At 39.9% G+C, this 22,666-nt stretch overlaps 2 protein-coding genes across 2 annotated transcripts in view; both read right to left on the reverse strand.

Moving 5' to 3' along the window:
• shtn1 (shootin 1) overlaps positions 1-21,436 on the reverse strand; it is a 44,146-nt gene extending 22,710 nt beyond the window's left edge. The window contains exons 1-4 of the mRNA XM_071380521.1: positions 18,919-21,436; positions 15,944-15,996; positions 15,054-15,114; positions 10,460-10,554 (exon numbers count right to left, since the gene is read on the reverse strand). Coding sequence (XP_071236622.1) covers positions 10,460-10,554; positions 15,054-15,114; positions 15,944-15,996; positions 18,919-18,976 — 267 coding nt within the window. The 5' untranslated portion in view covers positions 18,977-21,436. The remainder of the gene's footprint in view (positions 1-10,459; positions 10,555-15,053; positions 15,115-15,943; positions 15,997-18,918) is intronic.
• A 6-nt stretch (positions 21,437-21,442) lies between these two features.
• Positions 21,443-22,666, reverse strand: part of atp6v1ba (ATPase, H+ transporting, lysosomal, V1 subunit B, member a) — a 44,420-nt gene continuing 43,196 nt past the window's right edge. The window contains exon 14 of the mRNA XM_071380522.1: positions 21,443-21,613. Within this exon, the coding sequence (XP_071236623.1) occupies positions 21,471-21,613 (143 nt within the window). The 3' untranslated portion in view covers positions 21,443-21,470. The remainder of the gene's footprint in view (positions 21,614-22,666) is intronic.

The raw sequence follows: 22,666 nt of genomic DNA on the forward strand, positions 1-22,666 counted from the left end.
ATTAAATACATTTTCACGAGGGTCAATAAAGCTGTCTTTTTACTTGAAACCTACCAAAATACACTACCGGTCAAAAATTTTAGAACACCTACTCATTCAACGGTTTTTCTTTATTTTTTACTATTTTCTACATTGTAGAATAATAGTGAAGAGAATATAGTGAAGACATCAAAACTATGAAATAACACATATGGAATCTTGTAGTCGCAAAAATGTGTTTGAAGCTACCTTTCTAGTTAATAGGCTTAAGTTACAGTGTACACTTCCTCTTCCAATGATACAGCCACCTTGACTGATATTAGGGCAATGGCCTGATTCCATTGTTTACTTATTGGGAAACACCTGTGAAGCATTATATTAGTGTCTAAGTGATGAGTCAGTAGGAAAACAAGTTCATGATCAGGTGCCTGCAAAATGGGATTGGGATCAAGCATATTAATCACAGTTAACCCACTGGGAACACACCGGTTGAATCAATGTTGTTTCCACGTCATGTTGGGAGGTCAAAATAATGAAAAACAATCAACCAAATCTATTAATTTATAAATGTTGATTATTTCTTAATTCACCTGATGATAAGACAAGACGTGAAAATACATATTTTTCGCTAACATATGATGGGGGTCCCTGGGTCACAGGTTGTCCTGGGAAGGGGTCCCTGGGCACATTTTTTTTAAAGACCCCTGGTCTAAGTCAAGTCTACAACTTCATTCTGATCTGGTCATTAGACTAAAGTGGTGTCATATCACAAAACCATAGAAGGTAGGAGGTGCCTTAGGAGATCTATTCCAGAGCTACCACACCTGATTTAATCATCAAGCCCTTGATTAGTGAATCAGGTGAGCTAGTTCAGGGCTACAACAACATTGTGAAACATCTGGGGGTTCCTGAGTAGAGGTTTGAGAAGCACTGCACTGTAAGACTTTTCTGTAAACAGTAAAACACTGTAGAATGAACAATAAAATATCTTCAATGTCTTTCACGTAATAAATTCTGTAGATGGCACTGCATTATGGGCAAAATGCTGAAAAATACTGTTATAAACTGTAGTTGGAAGCTTCCTGTAAAAATTACTCTAACATACTGTATTTCTTTACAATAATAACTTATGCTTACTGTAGACTACAATGTTCAGTTTCAGGCACCAACCTCATTCTGTTTGGTGAGATGCATGAAGCTCAGACTATTTTAGTAAATATCTTCTTGAAGCGGCAGTGAAGTGGAATATTTTTTGCAGCTAATATTTCTTGTTGTTTTTCCAGAATTATACAATAAAACAGCAATGTACCATATTAATTAGTTACAGTAAATAGCCGTAAATCGCAATGCATTCTTGGTGATTTTAGGTATAACTGGTAAATGATAAATTAAACTTTGGTTTAAAAATACATTACTCTAAAGAAGTACTGTATTTAGAATGGTACTGTAATTCCACCCCACAGAATACAGTACCCTACTGTATTTTTGGAGTGCCCAAAAACTTTTTTGCACTAGTGGGTGAATGGTATTGTTGTTTCTGGTTCATTAGCATATTTTGTGGAGTGCCTTGTAAGAGGCTACATTTGTTGCACCCGTGAGTGACAATGCTGTACCAATTGAACTGATATGTGGTAGTAGTGCCACAACAATTAAATGTGTATAGGGGAGATATTGGAGTTGCAGCAAGCCTCAAACCTTTAATGGTTGAGTATTTGCTATATCCTTGGTCTGTTTTTCACTGAAGCCACTACAAGTTTGGAAGCCTTTGTTATGGCCTCGAGAAGTGCAAGTGATATTAAAGACCAAATATTTATACACTACCGGTCAAAACTTTTAGAACACCTACTCATTCAAGGGTTTTTCTTTATTTTTACTATTTTCTACATTGTAGAATAATAGTGAAGACTTCAAAACCATGAAATAACAGATATGGAATCATGTAGTAACCAAAATAGTGTTAAACAAATCAAAATATATTTTATATTTGAGATTCTTCAAATAGCCACCCTTTGTCTTGATGACAGCTTTGCACACTCTTGGCATTCTCTCAACCAGCTTCACTTGGAATGCTTTTCCAACAGTCTTGAAGGAGTTCCCACATATGCTGACCACTTGTTGGCTGCTTTTCCTTCACTCTGCTGTACGATTCATCCCAAACCATCTCAATTTGGTTCAGTTCGGGGAATTGTGGAGGCTAGGTCATCTGATGTGGCACTTCATCACTCTCCTTCTAGCCCGTACACAGCTAGGTGGTGTGTTGGGTCATTGTCCTAATGAAAAACAAATGATAGTCCCACTAAGCCAAAACCAGATGGGATGGCGTATCGCTGCAGAATGCTGTGGTAGCCATGCTTATTAAGTGTGCCTTGAATTCTAAAGAAATCACAGACAGTGTCACCAGTAAAGCATCCCCACACCATAACACCTCCTCCTCCATGCCTTACGGTGGGAAATACACATGAGGAGATCATCCATTCACCCACACCGCGTCTCACAAAGACACAGCGTTTGGAACCAAAAATCTCCAATTTGGACTCCAGACCAAAGGACAAATTTCGACCAGTCTAATGTACATTGCTCGTGTTTCTTGGCCCAAGCAAGTCTCTTCTTCTTATCTGTGTCTTTTATTAGTGGTTTCTTTGCAGCAATCCCTCTCCTCTGAACAGTTGATGTTGAGATGTGTCTGTAACTTGAACTCTGTGAAGAATTCATTTGGGCTGCAATTTCTGAGGCTGGTAACTCTAATGAATGTATCCTCTGCAGCAGAGGTAACTCTGGGTCTTCCATTCCTGTGGTGGTACTCATGAGAGCCAGTTTCATCATAGCGCTTGATGGTTTTTTCGAATGCACTTGAAGAAACTTTATAAGTTCTTGAAATGTTACATATTGACTGACCTTCATGTCTTAAAGTAATGATGGACTGTCATTTCTCTTTGCTTATTTGAGCTGTTCTTGCCATAATATGGACTTGGTCTTTTACAAAATAGGGCTATCTTCTGAATACCAGCCATACATTGTCACAACACAACTGATTGGCTCAAACGCATTAAGAAGGAAAGAAATTCCTCAAATGAACTTTTAAGAAGGCACACCTGTTAATTGAAAGGCATTCCAGGTGACTAACTCTTGAAGCTGGTTGAGAGAATGCCAAGAGTATGCAAAGCTGTCATCAAGGCAAAGTGTGGCTATTTGAATAATCTCAAATACAAAATATATTTTGGTTAATACATGATTCCATATGTGTTACAGTGGCTTGCGAAAGTATTCACCCCCCTTGGCATTTTTCCCATTTTTTTGCCTTACAACCTGGAATGAAAAATGATTTTTTGGAGGATTTGTATCATTTGATTTACACAACATGCCTACCATTTTGAAGATGCAAAATATTTTTTATTGTGAAACATACAAGAAATAAGACAAAAAAACTGAAAACTTGAGCGTGCATAACTATTCACCCCCGCAAACTCAATCATTTGTAGAGCCACCTTTTGCAGCAATTACAGCTGCAAGTCTCTTGGGGTATGTCTCTATAAGCTTGGCACATCTAGCCACTGGGATTTTGCCCATTCTTCAAGGCAAAACTGCTCCAGCTCCTTCAAGTTAGATGGGTTCCGCTGGTGTAGAGCAATCTTTAAGTCATACCACAGATTCTCAATTGGATTGAGGTCTGGGCTTTGACTAGGCCATTCCAAGACATTTAAATGTTTCCCCTTAAACCACTTGAGTGTTGCTTTAGCAGTATGCTTAGGGTTTTTGCCCTGCTGGAAGGTGAACCTCCGTCCCAGTCTCAAATCTCTGGAAGACTGAAACAGGTTTCCCTCAAGAATTTCCCTGTATTTAGCGCCATCCATCATTCCTTCAAACATCCCCACAGCATGATGCTGCCACCACCATGCTTCACTGTGGGGATAGTGTTCTCGGAGTGATGAGAGGTGTTGGGTTTGCGCCAGACATAGCTTATTCCTTGATGGCCAAAAAGCTCAATTTTAGTCTCATCTGAGCAGAGTACCTTCTTCCATATGTTTGGGGAGTCTCCCACATGCCTTTTGGCGAACACCAAACGTGTTTGCTTCTTTTTTTGTTTAAGCATGTCTTTTTCTGGCCACACTTCCGTAAACCCCAACTCTGTGGAGTGTATGGCTTAAAGTGGTCCTATGGACCGATACTCCAATCTCCGCTGTGAAGCTTTGCATTTCCTTCAGGGTTATCTTTGGTTTCTTTGTTGCCTCTCTGATTAATGCCCTACTTGCCTGGTCCGTGAGTTTTGGTGGGCCGGCCGTCTCTTGGCAGGTTTGTTGTGGTGCCATATTCTTTCCATTTTTTAATAATGGATTTAAATGGTGCTTCGTGGGATGTTCAAAATTTTGGATATTTTTTTATAACCCAACCCTGAGCTGTACTTCTCCACAACTTTGTCCCTGACCTGTTTGGAGAGCACCTTGGTCCTCATGGTGCCGCTTGCTTAGTGGTGTTGCAGAGTCTGGGGCCTTTCAGAACATGTGTATATATACTAAGATCATGTGACAGATCATGTGACACTTAAATAAAGTCCACCCGTGTGCAATCTAACTAATTATGTGACTTCTGAAGGTAATTGGTTGCACCAGATCTTATTTGCTTCAAAGCAAAGGAGGTGAATACATATACACGCATCACTTTTCCATAAATATTTTTTTTGAATTTTTTGAAAGAAGCTATTGTTTTTCATTTCACTTCACCGATTTCGAATATTTTGTGTATGTCCATTACACGAAATCCAAATAAAAATCCATTTAAATTATGGGTTGTAATGCAACAAAATAGGAAAAACATCAAATACTTTTGCAAGGCACTGTATTTCATAGTTTTGATGTCTTCACTATTATTCTACAATGTAGAAAATAGTAAAAATAAAGAAAAATCCTTGAATGAGTAGGTGTTCTAAAACTTTTGACCAGTAGTGTATATATTTGATATGCTGTAATATGCTTGCACCAATCCCATTCAATTACAGTAAAATACAAACCTCTTCAATTAATTTAATTTATTTATTTATTCATTCATCCATTCATTACAATTACTGAAAAAATATTACAGTAAAACGGATTACGGTAACATGCTGTACTGTAAATTTACAGCATTATAATGGCAGAGGAGTTGCCAGTAAATGACTGTAATTATATAATACAGCTGTGTTGGTGTAATGATTACAGTAGGCTCATTCATTTACAGTATAATGATGTATTGTATAATACAGCACTGTGTTTCTTACTGTAAAACATTTTACAGCATCCCCGTGTGAAGCAAAATTACAGTATTTAGCTGGCAACTATACTATCAGTATAATGCTGTACATTTAGAGGGAAAAGTTTTACAATGTGCTCTAGTTACTTCACGAAAGTAATGCGCAAATACAAGAAAAAGGGAAGCCCCATCATTTGACATTCACACTTTTTCCCCTGGACAACAGTACAATATTTCCAAGTGGTTGTTGTCGACAACAATTCATTTGTATCATGTGTTCTACATTCTTTTATTGTCTTAAATTGTAATCTTTCATTGTGAATTCATTTTGTTTGTAGACATCTTTCACTATACAATCATTGATCCAAAATATAAGTTTACTGTGAAATACTGGTTTAATCACCAAAACACAACATATTGATATCTTCTCAATTTAGTTATTTTAACAACCAGCAAAAACCAATAGCTAAATATTTAAGATACATTTTTCAAAATTGCCTTTTGAATGTAAATTATGAGTACTGTAAATTACAGTATATTACACTTTTTTCACATTAGGCAATACATTTGCACTACCTATTAAAATTGACTGAAAATCAAGTTACCATCGTTTCTATCCCATGTGTGATCAAAGATGTGATCATGTTTAACAATGTTTAGCAGGCACTAGTTTGCATCAAGCATGCCTTGAGCATTTGGCCATAGGTTCTCATTGAAATCGCAGTAAATATCCTCATTGTTCATGCACCTGGAGAAAAACCTTTTGCCATTGCGAATCCAAGCCTGACATTGGTCTGTATTTTAAATAACTGCACTGCTAAATGACTAAAATGTAAATTTAGTACCCCTCTCCATATTTTCAAGCATAGTTTTGAATGTATCATGTTATGGGTATGCTTGTAATCGTTAAGGACTGGGCAGTTTTTCAGGATAAAAAAAATATATATAGAATGGAGCTAAGCACAGGAAAAATCCTAGAGGAAAGCTGGTAGCTTTCTACCAGACACTGGGAGATGTCCTTTCAGCAGGACAATAACCTAAAACACAAGGCCAAATCTACACTGGAGTTGCTTACCAAGAGGACAGTGAATGTTCCTGAGTAGCCGAGTTACAGTTTTGACACAAATCAGACAGAAAATCTATGACAAGACTTGAAAACGGTTGTCTAGCAATGAGCAACAACCAATGACAGAGCTTGAAGAATTTTGAAAAGAATAATGGGCAAATATTGTACAATCCAGGTGTGCAAACCTCTTAAGAGAATTACCCAGAAAGACTCACAGCTGTAATCACTGCCAAAGGTGATTCTAACCTGTATTGTGTGAATATTTACAGTACTAGTCAAAAGTTTGGACACACCTACTCATTCAAGGGTTTTTCTTTATTTTTACTATTTTCTACATCAAAACTATGAAATAACACATATGGAATCACGTAGTAACCAAAAAAGTGTTTTATATTTTATATTTGAGATTCCACCCTTTGCCTTGATGAGAGCTTTGCACACTCTTTGCATTCTCTCTACCAGCTTCATGAGGTAGTCACCTGGAATGCATTTCAATTAACTGGTGTGGAATTTATTTCCTTCTTAATGCGTTTGAGACAATCAGTTGTGTTGTGACAAGGTAGGGGTGGTATACAGAAGATAGCCCTATTTGGTAAAAGACCAAGTCCATATTATGGCAAGAACAGCTCAAATAAGCAAAGAGAAATGACAATACATCATTACTTTAAGACATGGTCAGTCAATCTGGAACATTTCAAGAACTTTGAAAGTTTCTTCAAGTGCAGTCTCAAAAACCATCAAGCACTATGATGAATCTGGCTCTCATTAGGACCTCCACAGGAAAGGTAGACTCAGACTTACCACTGATGCAGAGGATAAGTTCATTAGTTACCAGCCTCAGAAATTGCAGCCAATTAAATCAATTTTAGAATAAGGCTGTAATTTAACAAAATGTGGAAAAAGTCAATGGGTCTGAAAACTTTCCGAATGCAGAGTACAAAAGTATGTACAGTACAAAACTACAAATACCTAGGTGTCTGGCTAGACTGTAAACTCTCCTTCCAGACTCAGATTAAACATCTCCAATCCAAAAATAAATATAGAATCGGCTTTCTATTCCGCAACAAAGCCTCCTTCACTCACGACGCCAAACATACCCTAGCAAAACTGACTATCCTACTGATCCTCGACTTCGGCGATGTCATTTACAAAATAGCCTCCAACACTCTACTCAGCAAACTGGATGCAATCTATCACAGCGCCATCCGTTTTGTCACCAAAGCCCCATATACCACCCACCACTGCAACCTGTATGCTCTAATCGGCTGGCCCTCGCTACATATTTGTCGCCAGACCCACTGGCTCCAGGTCATCTATAAGTCTTTGCTAGGTAAAGCTCCGCCTTATCTCAGCTCCCTGGTCACGATAACAACCCCCACCCGTAGCACACGCTCCAGCAGGTATATCTCACTGGTCAGCCCCAAAGCCAACACCTCCTTTGGCCGCCTTTCCTTCCCGTTCTCTGCTGCCAATGACTGGAACGAATTGCAAAAATCGCTGAAGCTGGAGACTTATATTTCCATCACTAACTGTAAACATCAGCTATCCGAGCAGCTAACCGATCGCTGCAGCTGTATATAGCCCATCTGTAAATAGCCCATCCAATCTACCTACCTCATCCCCACATTGTTTTTATTTATTGTTCTGCTCTTTTGCACACCAGTATTGTAACGCTCGTCTGAAGAAGTGGACCAAAGCGCAGCGTGGTACGTGTTCATGATAATTTATTCACCAAAAACACTCAAGCAAAATAACAAAGTGAGAAACGAAACAGTTCTGTAAGGTGCAGAAACTAAACAGAAAACAACTACCCACAAAACACAGGTGGGAAAAGGCTGCTTAAGTATGATTCCCAATCAGAGACAACGATAGACAGCTGCCTCTGATTGGGAACCACACTTGGCCAAAAACAAAGAAATATAACACATAGAATGCCCACCCTAATCACACCCTGGCTTAACCAAAATAGAGACTAAAAACCCTCTCTATGGCCAGGACGTGACAAGTATTCTACTTGCACATCATCATCTGCACATCTATCACTCCAGTGTTAACTTGATAAATTGTTATTACTTGCTACTATGGCCTATTTCTTGCCTTACCTCCTCACGCCATTTGCACACACTGTATATAGACTTAATTTTTTTCCTATTGTGTTATTGACTGTACACTTGTTTATTCCATGTGTAACTCTTGTGTTGTTGTTTGTGTCGCACTGCTTTGCTTTATCTTGGCCAGGATGCAGTTGTAAATGAGAACTTGTTTTCAACTAGCCTACCTGGTTAAATAAAGTTGAAATAAAAAATTAAAAAATTAAAAAAATCCCTTCAAATTTATACACCTGTTGCTGACAGGAAGTAACGTCAGCACAAGAACTGTTCGTGGGCGAGCCGCACACAAGCCTAAGATCACCATGCGCAATGCCAAGCATAGGCTGGAGTGGTATAAAGCTTGCCGCCATTGGATTCTGGAGCAGTGGAAACGTGTTCTCTGGAGTGATGAATCACGCTTCACCACCTGGCAGACCGACAGATTAATCTAGATTTGGCGGATGTCAGGAGAACGCTACCTGCTCGAACGCATTGTGCCAACTGTAAAGTTTGGTGGAGGAGGAATAATGGTCTGGGGCTATTTCTATAGTTTGGGCTAGGCCCCTTAGTTCCAGTGAAGGGAAATGTTATCGCTACAGCACACAATTACATTCTAGACGATTCTGTGCTTCCTACTTTGTGGCAACAGTTTGGGGAAGGCCCTTTCCTGTTTCACCATGACAATGCCTCGTTCACAAAGCGATGTCCATACAGAAACGGTTTGTCGAGATCAGTGTGGAAGAACTTGAATGGCCTGCATGGAGCCCTAACCTCAACCCCATCGAACCCCTTTGGGATGAATTGGAACGCCGACTGCGAGCCAGGCCTAATTGCCCAAAATCAGTGCCCGACCTCACAAATGCTCTTGTGGCTGAATAGAAGCAAACCCCCGCAGCAATGTTCCAACATCTAGTGGAAAGCCTTCCCAGAAGAGTGGAGGATGTTATAGCAGCAAAGAGAGGACCAACTCCATATTAATGCCCATGGTTTTGGAATAAGATGTTCAACGAGCAGGTTACATTTTGGTAATGTAGTGTATCATACTTTTTATGTTTCTACTTTACAGATATACATTTTCATTATGTAGTTCTCAAAATCTGTAGTAGACAAACCAGTTTACATGGCAAATCTACAGGTTTACCAAAAGTTTAAGAACAGTCGGATTAAGTAATAGTAAAATGTATTTTAACAAAAGACAAGATCATTATATCAAAAGTAATGTGAGCATTGCATTGTGAAAGGCATTTACTTTATATGAACATGCATTGCAATGTGAAACATTATTATTTCTAGATGAAACACTGATTAAGTTTGGTGAAAAAGTGACTGTATGAGTTTGTGTGTTGTACTTAGTCAATTGAAAATGTACTTAGAATTTTGAAACAACTGTAGTAAGAGTTGTGAAAATGTACCACATACTGTACTTGTGAAAATGTACCACATACTGTACTTGTGAAAATGTACCACATACTGTACTTGTGAAAATTGCACCAAAGCAATAAAATAAAACTGTAATCGAATAGCATTTCAAACATGACAAAATATGCAAATACGTAGATGGCCATATAGATGCCCAATAGCAACTGTAATAACATCAAATAATCCTTATTGAAAGAGCACCATCAGAGTTCTCCCCAGAACATCATTTTTTTTAAGAAGAGATAAACGTTATAGCAAAAACATTCATATGTGTAGAAAGCACAGCTGCATGTGGCCAACCATGCCTGGCTGGGACTGGATTGTTGGGAGGAGGAGGTATTGTACAGAAGCTCTCCTCCACCCCTGGCAGAACTGCCAGGTGGAAGCAGAGGGCTTCTGTCCAAAGAATTGTGTGGGTAATGATTAGAGTGATGAGTCCAGCTTCAGCGGGCTGAGAAATCACTCTGCCCACTCTGAATCAGACCTAGACATTTGGCAAGCATTTCACAAAATAACTGTACACTGGATTACAGGACCAATTTTTGGACAGAAAATGTTAGTAAAGTTTTTTGCACCAAGAATGATGGTGTCTACAGAGAAATTAGGTGCAATATTTGTTTCAAGGGAAGAATTGGGAGCATACAAAGGGCAAAGTCCTTCATTGCTCGTTAGGCTGACCCACCTTGGAGGCCAGGGCTTCCACACTCTGTCTGCATGTCCTCTCTATGTCCAGGTTATCCTGAATGCTGTTGACCTCTTCAATGACCATGTGGGACACTGTAGGAGTGACAGAAACAACACTGTTGAACACCTCCAATCCAGCGTAAACATTGTGCAGTACTTTTTTTTCCTTTATCTGCGATTGATTGAATTGGGGTCTAAGTAATTTATCTATTTTTATCAATAGCAGAGTTTATTTGTAATTTTTATTGAACCTTTATTTAACTAGGCAAGTCAGTTAAGAGCAATTCTTATTTACAATGACGGCTTACCCCGGGCCAAACCCGGGCCGACACTGGGCTAATTGTGCACCGCCCTATGGGACTCTATTGGATTGTGATATAGCCTGGAATCAAACCAGGGTCTGTAGTGACGCCTCTAGCACTGTGATGCAGTGCCTTAGACAGCTGTGCCACTCGGGAGCCCAAAACTTTAAGCCTAAACTATATTTCTTGTTGGCATACTGTAGGCAACATATTTGCCATGTGGTCTGATTCTAAGGTTCACCTTATAGAGCCCCACAGTGGAGGTGTCATAATACCCATAAAACCTAGCAGTCAAACAGGGAAATGGTTCCAATCATTTTTCCCATAGGGGATTTTAAAAACACTTAAAATAAGTTCTGTATTTCGTGCAGGCTTACCCTGGCGTGACATTTTGATAACCATGTAAATCTCTCTCGGACAAGATTACTTTTACCAATATATTCGGTTCTATTTACACACAGATTCGAAAAAGCTAATTAGCATTAAAGTAGACATCATGCAAAGCTACAAATCCCTGCAAGCTCCTGCATGTCATCTCTAGCTGACTTGAATTCAGAGATTCTTACCTTTGCCTCGATTCGGCAGTCTCGTCCAGATCATCATGGTATTTGTAGTTCTTTATGATAGCCACATTAGCAGCTAATTCACATTTCATTTTTGGGGGGTAAATACAGGTGAATATATTTATAAAAGTCACCTTCTACTAGAGAAGTTTACACGGTTATCAAAACGTCACACCAGGGTAAGCGTACACAAAACACAGCCCTTATTTTAAGTGTTTGTAAAAACCCCTATGGGAAAAAATGAATGGTGGAAAAAAGATTGGAACCAAGATTGACCTCTAGGTTTTATGGGTATTATGACTCATACTGTGGAACTCTATTGGAGCTCATATCTTTATGTTGTTTTATGTTTCAGTCTTGAATATCATAAAGTTTTTTTTGCATGTCTTTGGTTGGAAATATTTAGTTGCTTTTACAATTAGCCTTGCATCCCAAGGTTAGAGGTAACGTTACACCTCAAGGATGAGACGACTAGGGAATTGTGCACATCTTATGCACTTTTTACAAAACAAGATAAGCAAGATAAAAATGTACATTTCTGTTGACACACTTACTGTGGAATCTGATACTTTTTCTACCTTTACTAAGAAATATACTCATGTCAACACAAGGTCACAACACTTGACAATATACACTACTGTTCAAAAGTTTGGGGTCACTTAGAAATGTCCTTGTTTTTGAAAGAAAAGCGCATTTTTTGTTCATTAAAATAACATCAAATGGATCAGAAATACAGTGTAGACATTGTTAATGTTGTAAATGTTGTAAATGACTATTGTTGCTGGAAACGGCTGATAGTACCCGCAAAACACAAGTCTCAACGTCAACAGTGAAGAAGCGACTCCGGGATGCTGGCCTTCTAGGCAGAGTTGCTGGCCAATAAAAATAAAAGATTAAGATGGGCAAAAGAACACAGACACTGGACAGAGGAACTCCGGAGTCGCCTCTTCACTGTTGACGTTGAGACTGGTGTTTTGCGGGTACTATTTAATGAAGCTGTCATTTGAGGACTTGTGAGGTGTCTGTTTCTCAAACTAGACACTCTAATGTACTTGTCCTCTTGCTCAGTTGTGCACCAGGCCCTCCCACTCCTCTTTCTCTTCTGGTTAGACAGTTTACGCTGTTCTGTGAAGGGAGTACTACACAGCGTTGTACGAGATCTGCAGTTTCTTGGCAATTTCTCGTATGGAATAGCCTTCATGTCTCAGATCAAGAATAGACTGACGAGTTTCAGAAGAAAGTTATTTGTTTCGGGACATTTTGAGCCTGTCATCGAACCCACAAATGCTGATGCTCCAGATACTCAACTAGTCTAAAGAATACCAGTTGTATTGCTTCTTTAATCAGAACAACAGTTTTCAGCTGTGCTAACATAATTGGATTAGCTAACACAACGTGCCATTGGAACACAGGAGTGATGGTTGCTGATAATGGGCCTCTGTACACCTATGTAGATATTCCATAAAAAATCTGCCGTTTTCAGCTACAATAGTCATTTACAACATTAACAATGTCTACACTGTATTTCTGATCAATTTGATGTTTTTTTAATGGACAAAAATTGCGCTTTTCTTTCAAAAACAAGGACATTTCCAAGTGACCCCAAACTTTTGAACGGTAGTGTAAGTATGTATGTTTGTGGTTTCTTTTGTGTCAGACATTTGCCATGAACCACATTTATTCTCTTTTCAATTTAAAAAGAAGTTAAATAATATGACTAATGCCACTGAGGTCTTATTGATTCTGCTTTCCGGAAAAATCACAACATCAGTGGAACTATAAAAACACATTTGAGACTATGTAAAACCACTATAGGAAGGTCAAAGAAAACAACCTCCCTGCAACAATGGGTGCATTTTATTACAATTTAATTAATGTCATTGTGTGTTCATGGTCAGACATGACAAAAGATTATAGAACCATGATGGATCATTTCACCAGAGTGGTTAGTTAGTGTTTATTGATGGAAATTGCTGATGGAAACTCAAAAGGGCATGAGATTGACTGTAGGATAAAATATTAAAATTATGCGACCATTTTCTAGCCCCTGATGTAAGACTTTTTAAACTGTTAAGTATAAAAGCTCCCTTTAGCCAAAAAAAAACTTTCAGAGACACACTTAATGCTCTAAACGTTGACTTCATTTGCAGGCGTAATCACAAACCCCAATAAAAGAGAACAGGCTTACTGCCACTTAACTAATTAAACATTGTGGTCGAAGGGGAAAAATAGGAATTAATGCCGTTAACACAGGCCTATCCCTTCCCAATGACACCTAATTGAAACTTGATGAACGTCTGTGCCTGCGATATCAAAGTTCCTCCTGCACCCTCTCCACATAAGTCATTCAATAGCACTTAGCTGACAGTTTCATCCCAGCATCTCTGTGGCTCCGCTCTTTCACAGACTCCATAATGCCCAACACACTCAACACCAGCAAAGGACGCCTTGAAATAAATTACACGTTAATTGTAATTACTGGTAGGCATGGTAAATAAACAGGCCTGGAAGTGGAAAGTGTACAAGTGCGGGGCGACTGGGGTTCTGACATGTCAGAATTGGCAGTCTTAATTGTACGTTTCGGCCTCACCATCATCGCTCCATCTTTTTCTCCCCTCTTTTTCCCTCCTGTCGGGGAAGACAGTGATTACCCCTGTGCTGACGTGCGGTATAATGGTATCAGCGAGCAGACAGAGCAGTGAATTAAATTGTATCTGCAGCCGTACTGAAGCCTTGATGAGGGGGCAGATGCCTTTGTGGTCTTATCATTATAACACAATGGTCATGTTGTCATCAACCTTGCCATCGTCAATTGAAAAGACGTGATTGTGTGTTGGGGGCTTTTTTCTCTCCCTCTTCGTCCCGTCGTTTCTTTGTGAATAGGAGCAATTTTCTCAGAGCTATGAAATCACGTAATAGGTCCTAATATGCAGCTGCTTGGCATAGCAAGGCAGCCTCTATTAAATTGGAAGTCAAACAAAATATGTGTTTTTGGGCTGGAGAAATAGTAGATGTAGGAGCAGAAGCCACATTTATTCAGATGAAAATCCCTCGACTGACGTGATTACAAAGAACAACTATTTCAACCATCTCTGACAATATTTATACCTTCTAAAATTCCAGAGATCAAATTACTGGCTTTAGTGGTTTGTGTGACGCATTTTGGTTTTAAGAAAGAAATTCCCTGCGAAAATACACAGAAATGCATTGTATTTCAAGCACATTTGTATGTGTGGAAGGAAACAGAAATAGTGGAGAAGAAGCAGAGAAGACGCTTTAAGTGTCATTTTGCATACTGAAGACTAGTATTTACAAAAGAAAATCATATGACTGTACGTTTCTCTGATATAACTAAAGGTTAATCAATTTGCATTGACAGAAGTGGCAAGCAAAAGAGTAAACAAAGCCGTGTTACCGCCTAAAGGGTGTGCCTTTTACCCAAGGTAAATGACAAACACACATTGTTCATAGTGAGTCCAGGGTTCAAAGGTCACAGCAGCAGAGATAGTGTGGTTGATAGCATGAAAAGAATGCTATGGTAAACATTACATAACAGAACTGTAGGTGTTTACAGTCCCTCCTGTACAATCCCTGACTCGTTGCCAATGATGCATATGTTACCAGGAGGAAAACAATAGCAACCTGATATGTAAGAATATCAGATCAATATTAGATCAATCATCTTTGACAAGAGATTGATTTGACTAAAAAAAAAAAATGTTCTCACCTTTTTGAAACTCTTCGAGCCTTTTGACTGCTTCGTCTCTCTCTGCCTGCATCCGTTGCCACTTATATGACCAAAGCACAAAAGAGAACAATTGTATTTATTTACATTGGTGTCCTACCTTCATTGAGCCAGTCTTTGCAAGATCATACTCCACTTGAACTCAATCTGAGAGTGACATTTCAGTGGGAGAACAGCTGAGGTCATGAAGATGATGGACTCTGTGAAAAGGCTTCCCAATATGAACCTTAACAAGTGCTATATAAACCACCACCACATAGCTGAAAGTGAAATGATGAAAGCAAAATCCTGCAAAATTCAGACTACATTGATATCTCCGAGGCACAATGCATACAATACATATGATATGAGAATGAACGTTTATCACAACAGCATGTAAATCTGATATAATACAGTTAATGAGCTCTTTTCTCTCTTGAAAGCATTGCAGTGAAAGTACTGGCTAGTTCAAAGAGTCCTGAGTAGTATAATATGTACAGGGCAGTTTATGTTCGTATGCCATGCTAAAATAACCACTATGTGGAGAAATGTAGGGAAATGGCACTGATTGAATTTGCCTCCAGGTTTTCCAAGCCATGTCTGCCATGATTCTAAGCCCTGCTATAGCACCACAATAAAGCATCTCTCTCTCTCTCTCTCTCTCTCACACACACACACATATATACGCACACACAGTCCCATACACACAGTCTCTCTTTCACACGTACAATCATTGAACAAAATAAGCAAACCTTCATTTTCTTTCATCATTAATCACTATCAATCATTAAGTGCAAACACAGTTGAAATAACGCACACCTCCCCAAGACCTGTTGCATGGATACCTATACACATTAACTGAACAGTTATAACAAGCCTTATACAACACTGACCTCCATGGTGGCTCTCTCATGCTCCCTCTGAAGACCCTCATACTCATGGACAGCTGTAGGGATCAAAGGATTCCAGTCAGTCATCTTCAACTGTTCATCATCCCACAAGAGGAAACATACTTGAACTCTTATTGGGTTTCTTAAAACAGAACAACCATGTGGAAACATATCTATTAATTCCAACCCAATGACTGCCTCACATGCTAAGTGAAACATGACTATTACTCACATAAACCTTAACAATTATCTCAATGCTCTGCTACATATACTTGAGTTAGTTTAGATTAAAACCACACAAAATAATGTTTATCAATATAGAAAGACACGGAATAAAGGCTGTTCCAAACCCAGCTGTTTGCCAAGATCATCAGTGCCTCATGAGCGAGCTTTCTTACAATGTCTGGGAAGGCTTATGTATAGTTCGCTCCATAAAGCTGTATCTATGAATGCCTGGATCTTTACAAAGAACTGGATGTTGGAATGTATAGCCACTGTGAAAGGAGATCGAAAACGTCAACAAAACACACATTATTTTGATCATCATTTGATGTTGAAGCTCTCCCTTGGGCCATTATGTTTCATTCTCAGGAGGCATAACAATAATAGATTCCTACACAGTGGTATGATAAAAGTCTACTACTGTACCTTAACTACTACAGCTGAGGATAACTGACTTACACTGAACAAAAATTTAAACGGAACATGCAACAATTTCTGAGATTTTACTGAGTTACAGTTCACATGAGGAAATCAGTCAATTCAAATAAATGAGGCCCTAATATATGGATATCACATGACTGGGAATACAGATATGCATCTGTTGGTCACAGATACCTTTAAATAAGGGGCGTGGATCAGAAAACCAGTCAGTATCTGGTGTGACCACAATTTGCCTTATGCAGCACGGCACATCTCCTTCGTATAGAGATGATCAGGCTGTTGATTGTGGCCTGTGGAATGATGTCCCACTCCTCTTTAATGGCTGTGCGAAGTTACTGGATATTGGCAGGAACTGGAACACGATGTCGTACACGTTGATCCATAGCATCCCAAACATGCTCAATGGGTGACATGTGTGGTGAGTATGCAGGCCATGGAAGAACTGGGACATTTTCAGCTTCCAGGAATTGTGTACAGATCCTTGTGACATGTGGCTGTGCATTATCATACTGAAACATGAGGTGATGGCGGCGATTGAATGGCATGACAATGGGCCTCAGGATCTCGTCACGGTATCTCTGTGCATTCAAATTGCCATCGATAAAATGCAATTGTGTTTGTTGTCCGTAGCTTAGGCCTACCCATACCATAACCCCACCATCACGAGGCACTCTGTTCACAACGTTGACATCAGCAAACTGCTCACCCACACAACGGCATACTGCCGTCTGCCCGGTACAGTTGAAACTGTGATTCATCCGTGAAGAGCACACTTCTCCAGCATGCCAGTGGCCATCGAAGGTGAGCATTTGCCCACTGAAGTCGGTTACGACGCCGAACTGCAGTCAGGTCAAGACCTCGGTTGAGGACAATGAGCACGCAGATGAGCTTCCCTGAGACAGTTTCTGACAGTTTGTGCAGAAATTCTTTGGTTGTGCAAAACCAAAGTTTCATCAGCTGACCGGGTGGCTGGTCTCAGACAATCCTGCCGGTGAAGAAGCCAGATGTGGAGGTCCTGGGCTGGCGTGATTACACGTGGTCTGTGGTTGTGAGGCCGATTGGTCGTACTGCCAAATTCTCTAAAGCGACGTTGGAGGCGGTTAATGGTTGAGAAATTCACATTCAATTCCCTGGCAACAGCTCTGGTGAACATTCAGTCAGCATGCCAATTGCACGCTCCTTTAAAAGTTGAGATATCTGTGGCATTGTGTGATAAAACTGCACATTTTACATTGGCCTTTTATTGTCCCCATCATAAGGTGAATCTTTTTTTCAGCTCATGAAACATGTGACCAACACTTTACATGTTGCGTTTTCTATTTCTGTTCAGTGTATATGTAACATAATCAGCATTGGTTGCTTAGTAGATACCCTACCGTGAGGCACTGCGCATTCATATTTAAATCTGAAAACCTGGTCAAGTACTATTTCCTTTAGGGTACAACATTCAGGTCACGTGAATATTCAACACCGCTGCTCTAACACCACATCATGCTGGCTAACCGCACCCCTACCCCCAACGCCTCCTCACTCTGAATGTAGTGATTCATTTTTGCTGGAGTTGCACACTCAATGTTTATTCATATGGTGTTCCAAATAATATGCAGGTGATTCAGAGGGCACCTCAGACTACACTGACCTCGTATGCACCTTTTGTTATTCCCCCTTACGATGTGGAAACATTTATTGAATAAAGAAATATGAGGAACAGAAAGACAGTTTAAATCAAGTGTGATGACCATCCGTTGTGAATTCATGTCTTGTTTTGTGGTGAGAGAAATAAGCCTAGAACTTCTGAGGAAGTTCTATATATATATATATGGCTAAAAACCCAGAATGACGCCTGAGAACTTCCTCAGAAGTCTACTATTGTTAGTCAATAGATATGGCAAGGTCTTTCTTCAGCAAGGGCAAATTAAAAATGTGTGCAAAATAAACAAAAATCCATCGAAAACATAGATAAGACCCCTCAGATAAAGCTAGGCTACATTATTCCTTACATAAGTTCCCCTTGCCCTGAACGCAACAACAGCGCTCTAACTAATGAGTACTAAACTGTACAGACACAAATGAAGACAGAAAAAGTCATACGTTTAATTCAAGTTAGGTTACATTCGTGTTAAAGACGTGTTATTTACATGCCTCAAACCACCGAAAAGAATTGGCTACGTATCCATGTTTAATGTCAACGGTTAACGTCAGGGCAGGCTATGAAAGAGCTGGAGTCATCGAACTGCAAATACATAACGAATATTTCGAACATAAAGCTACAGCCTTCACTCTAACCTAGCCATGCGACTAAGAATAACTCTTACCTTGATTGGACAGCTCTGTAATGAGTTTCATTTGAAATAGTTCCTCTTGGGCCGCCATTGTGAGAAAGTATATTTACAGTACACATCAAGGTGGTTACACATTACGTGCAACAGGAACTACCTTGATACCTTGACACACCTGTGCACAAATCTCACCTTTGGCCATTGTTAAATCTGATCTAGGCTTCGAATGCTTGTTTTTTTCCCATGATCAACGGTTTCTGTTGACTTAGAACTACAGTGCATTCGGGAAGTATTCAGACCCGTTGGCTTTTTCCACATTTTGTTACGTTACAGCCTTATTCTAAAATGTATTCAATGTTTTTCCCCTCATCAATCTACACACAATACCCATAATGACAAAGCAAAAACGAGTTTTTAGAAATTTGTACAAATTGGAGTCTTCTTGGGTATGATGCTACAAGCTTGGCACACCTGTATTAAGGGAGTTTCTCCCAATCTTCTGTGCAGATCCTCTTAGGCTCTTGTTAGGTTGGATGGGGAGCGTCGCTGCACAGCTATTTTCAGCTCTCTCTCTCTCTCGTTCAATCAGGTTCAAGTCCGGGCTCTGGCTGGGCCACTCTAGAATATTGAGACTTGTCCCGAAGCCACTCCTGCTTTGTCCAGTTGGAAGGTGAACTTCACCCCAGTCTGAGGTCCTGGGCGCTCCGGTGCAGGTTTTTAATCAAGGATCTCTTTGTACTTTGCTCCGTTCAGCTTTCCCTCGATCCTGACTAGTCTCCCAGTCCCTGCCGCTGAAAAACAACCCAACAGCATGATGCTGCCACCACCATGCTTCACCTTAGGGATGGTGCCAGATTTCCTCCAGACGTGACGCTTGGCATTCATGCCAAAGACGTCAATCTTGGTTTCATCAGACCAGAGAATCTTGTTAATCATGGTCTCGGAGTCCTTTAGGTACTTTTTGGCAAACTCCAAGCAGGCTGTCATATGCCTTTTACTGAAGAGTAGCTTCCACCTGGCCACAGCCATAAAGGCCTGATTAGTGGAGTGCTGCAGGGATGGTTGTCCTTCTGGAAGATTCTCCCATCTCCACAGAGGAACTCCAGAGCTCTGCCAGTGGCCATTGGGTTCTTGGTCACCTCCCTGACCAAGGCCCTTCTCCCACGATTGCTCAGTTTGGCCGGGCGGCCAGCTCTAGGAAGAGTTTTGGTGGTCCCAAATTTCATCCATTTAAGAATGGAGGCCACAGTATTCTCGGGGACCTTCAATGCTGCAGAAATGTTTTGGTACACTTCCCCAAGTCTGTGCCTCGAGACAATCTTGTCTCGGAGATCTACGGACAATTCCGTCGACCTCATGGCTTGGTTTTTGCTATGATATGCACTGTCAGCTGTGGGGCCTTATATAGACAGGTGTGTGCCTTTCTACATTTTTATATAACACGCATTCGCAACAATTTCTAAAGTTTTCGCTTTATCATTATGGGGTATTGTGTGTAGATTGATGAGGGGAAAAACATTGAATACATTTTAGAATAAGGCTGTAACGTAACAAAATGTGGAAAAAGTCAAGGGGTCTGGATACTTTCCGAATGCACTGTATATATGGTCTATGTCTTGGACAATTAATATTACAAATAATGTAGGCTGTGTGTGAGAAACTACCAACCTCAATATTGGGTGTGTGCATTGTCTGGTGAGATTACAAACATGTCACCCTTCATAATTCTAAAATACATTTATTTATGGCCAGGAAAAGACAGGAATCAATACACACACAGATCCGATTTCTGCAAACAAAGAATTAGCAATGCAACAGCGGAATGTTTAGTATTATTTTTCTTTTAACAGGACATACATACAGCAAACAATGTAAACATCATTTTCTTTCGATAGTAATTACACCAAGCAACAGAGGCCAAAAAGAAATAAGCAATCACAGTTCACACAAAGGTCTATATGTACAATAGAGAATTTCAAGTGGCCCAAAAGTTTGTCAAATATCGAAACCCTTACCTCATGCCTATAAAAGTAAACATTTAAGTACCAATGATGTTCGGTCTAATACATTAAAGTACGTCATGACACTTTGACCTCCCAGGTGTTTGGTGAAGTGCTACAATTTCAGATATGGTTAAGAAGTAACTTACCCCTATCTGAAATAAGTGAATGAAGTGCTATCTTCAGGGTGACAAACATATTGGACAAATTCAAACCATTGAAATGTAAAAGAGAACATAACAATTCCTGTCAAGCTCTAATGTATAGGATGTTTTTAGATTTTTGGAAGGTTGAATTTAGTTTAGGTGGGGACAACATTCAATAAACAAAACCTAGCAGTAAAGTACCCCAATAAATAACAGGATTATTCTTTGATTTAAGGGCAAGTTCACATCTCTGAACAAAATGTACAGATACAATCACAGACACTAACCATACGAGTTTCTGGAAACAGATACAGTAGAATACATCTAGAGGGAGCTGAGATCATTGCTCTGTTCTCTGAGTGGCCGGGGGGGTCAACACTTGTCTAAGGGGGTGAGAGGATTCGGGGGGGGGGGGGGGGGGAGTCAGAGCAGCTGAAGGCGCTCAGTGACGAGCAGCAGACTCCCTCGGGTAGAACTCGGCCAAGGTGCTCTGGGGAATCCTCTTCAGCATCTCTTTGGGGAAGATTCGGAGCAGCTGCCAGCCAATGTCCAGGGTCTCATAGACGGTCCTGTTGTCATAGGGGCCTGAGGGGTGAGGTGACAGCATTTTAGGTCTCGAATGCTGCGACATTTGACAATATTCCTTATGACGACTAGTTGACAATTGACTCATTCAGTGGTTTAAATAGGAGCATAAATACAACAATATCCCCCAGCGATTGAGATCTTTTTCATAACACTTGTTGTAGTCAACTCAAGTCAACGTCAGGACATGGCGCTAACATGTCTAAAATGCACCCCACCCTACCTCACAGCTTACTCTGTCGGGAAAGATATTATTGATAGACTAGATATTAAGTCAATCATATGGTGTCACAACAGCTTTACATGCAGTATATCCCTGTGATGCATAGCCTACAATAGTGCAATCCCTACTTTTCAATCTTATCAAATCACATTTTATTGGTCGCATAAACATATTTAGCAGATGTTATTGCGGGTGTAGCGAAATGCTCGTAAATCATCTGAAGGACAAGACGACTGAACAGCAGGCTCTTGTTCTTTGCCGAAAAGATGGCTCCATTTGTCTCGGTTTCAACAGAGACAAGATATGCAAAAGTCTGACATGACACTTGCATTTCACGGTATTTTAATTTAATTCAGTAGACTCATCAATTCTAATGAGATTCTAATTTTAATGGATCGCATTAGGCTTTGACTCAAGGATATTCAGGCTCACTATACACAAGGCTGGATGGAAAAGCTCACAAATCCTTGCTTTAGCAATCTCATCACTCCAAGGACAAGTGTGAGAATAAGTACGGCATAATGCTTTGATGACACACGTCGCTGAATTACTTGTTGCATCTGACACCAAGGTGTTGAAAAAGACCTACAGTATGTATCTGACATGAAGTTTGCCATTGGTTTTGCTGATGAAAAATAATCATGCCTGAAGGCATTGAAAATAACTTTTACTAGAATTTTACTCAATGTACTTCAGGAAGTACCAATAACAGCATGCAATGCCAAATAGGACATATCTTGCCCTTTGTTAGAGCTAAGATCTGTCAAATCGCAGTAAAATACCTTTCAAAATCAAGCTATGCAACATTTTATAATATTCAATAAGATTAT

The sequence above is a fragment of the Salvelinus alpinus genome, chromosome 32, assembly GCF_045679555.1.
Source record: "Salvelinus alpinus chromosome 32, SLU_Salpinus.1, whole genome shotgun sequence".
Lineage (NCBI taxonomy): Eukaryota > Metazoa > Chordata > Actinopteri > Salmoniformes > Salmonidae > Salvelinus > Salvelinus alpinus.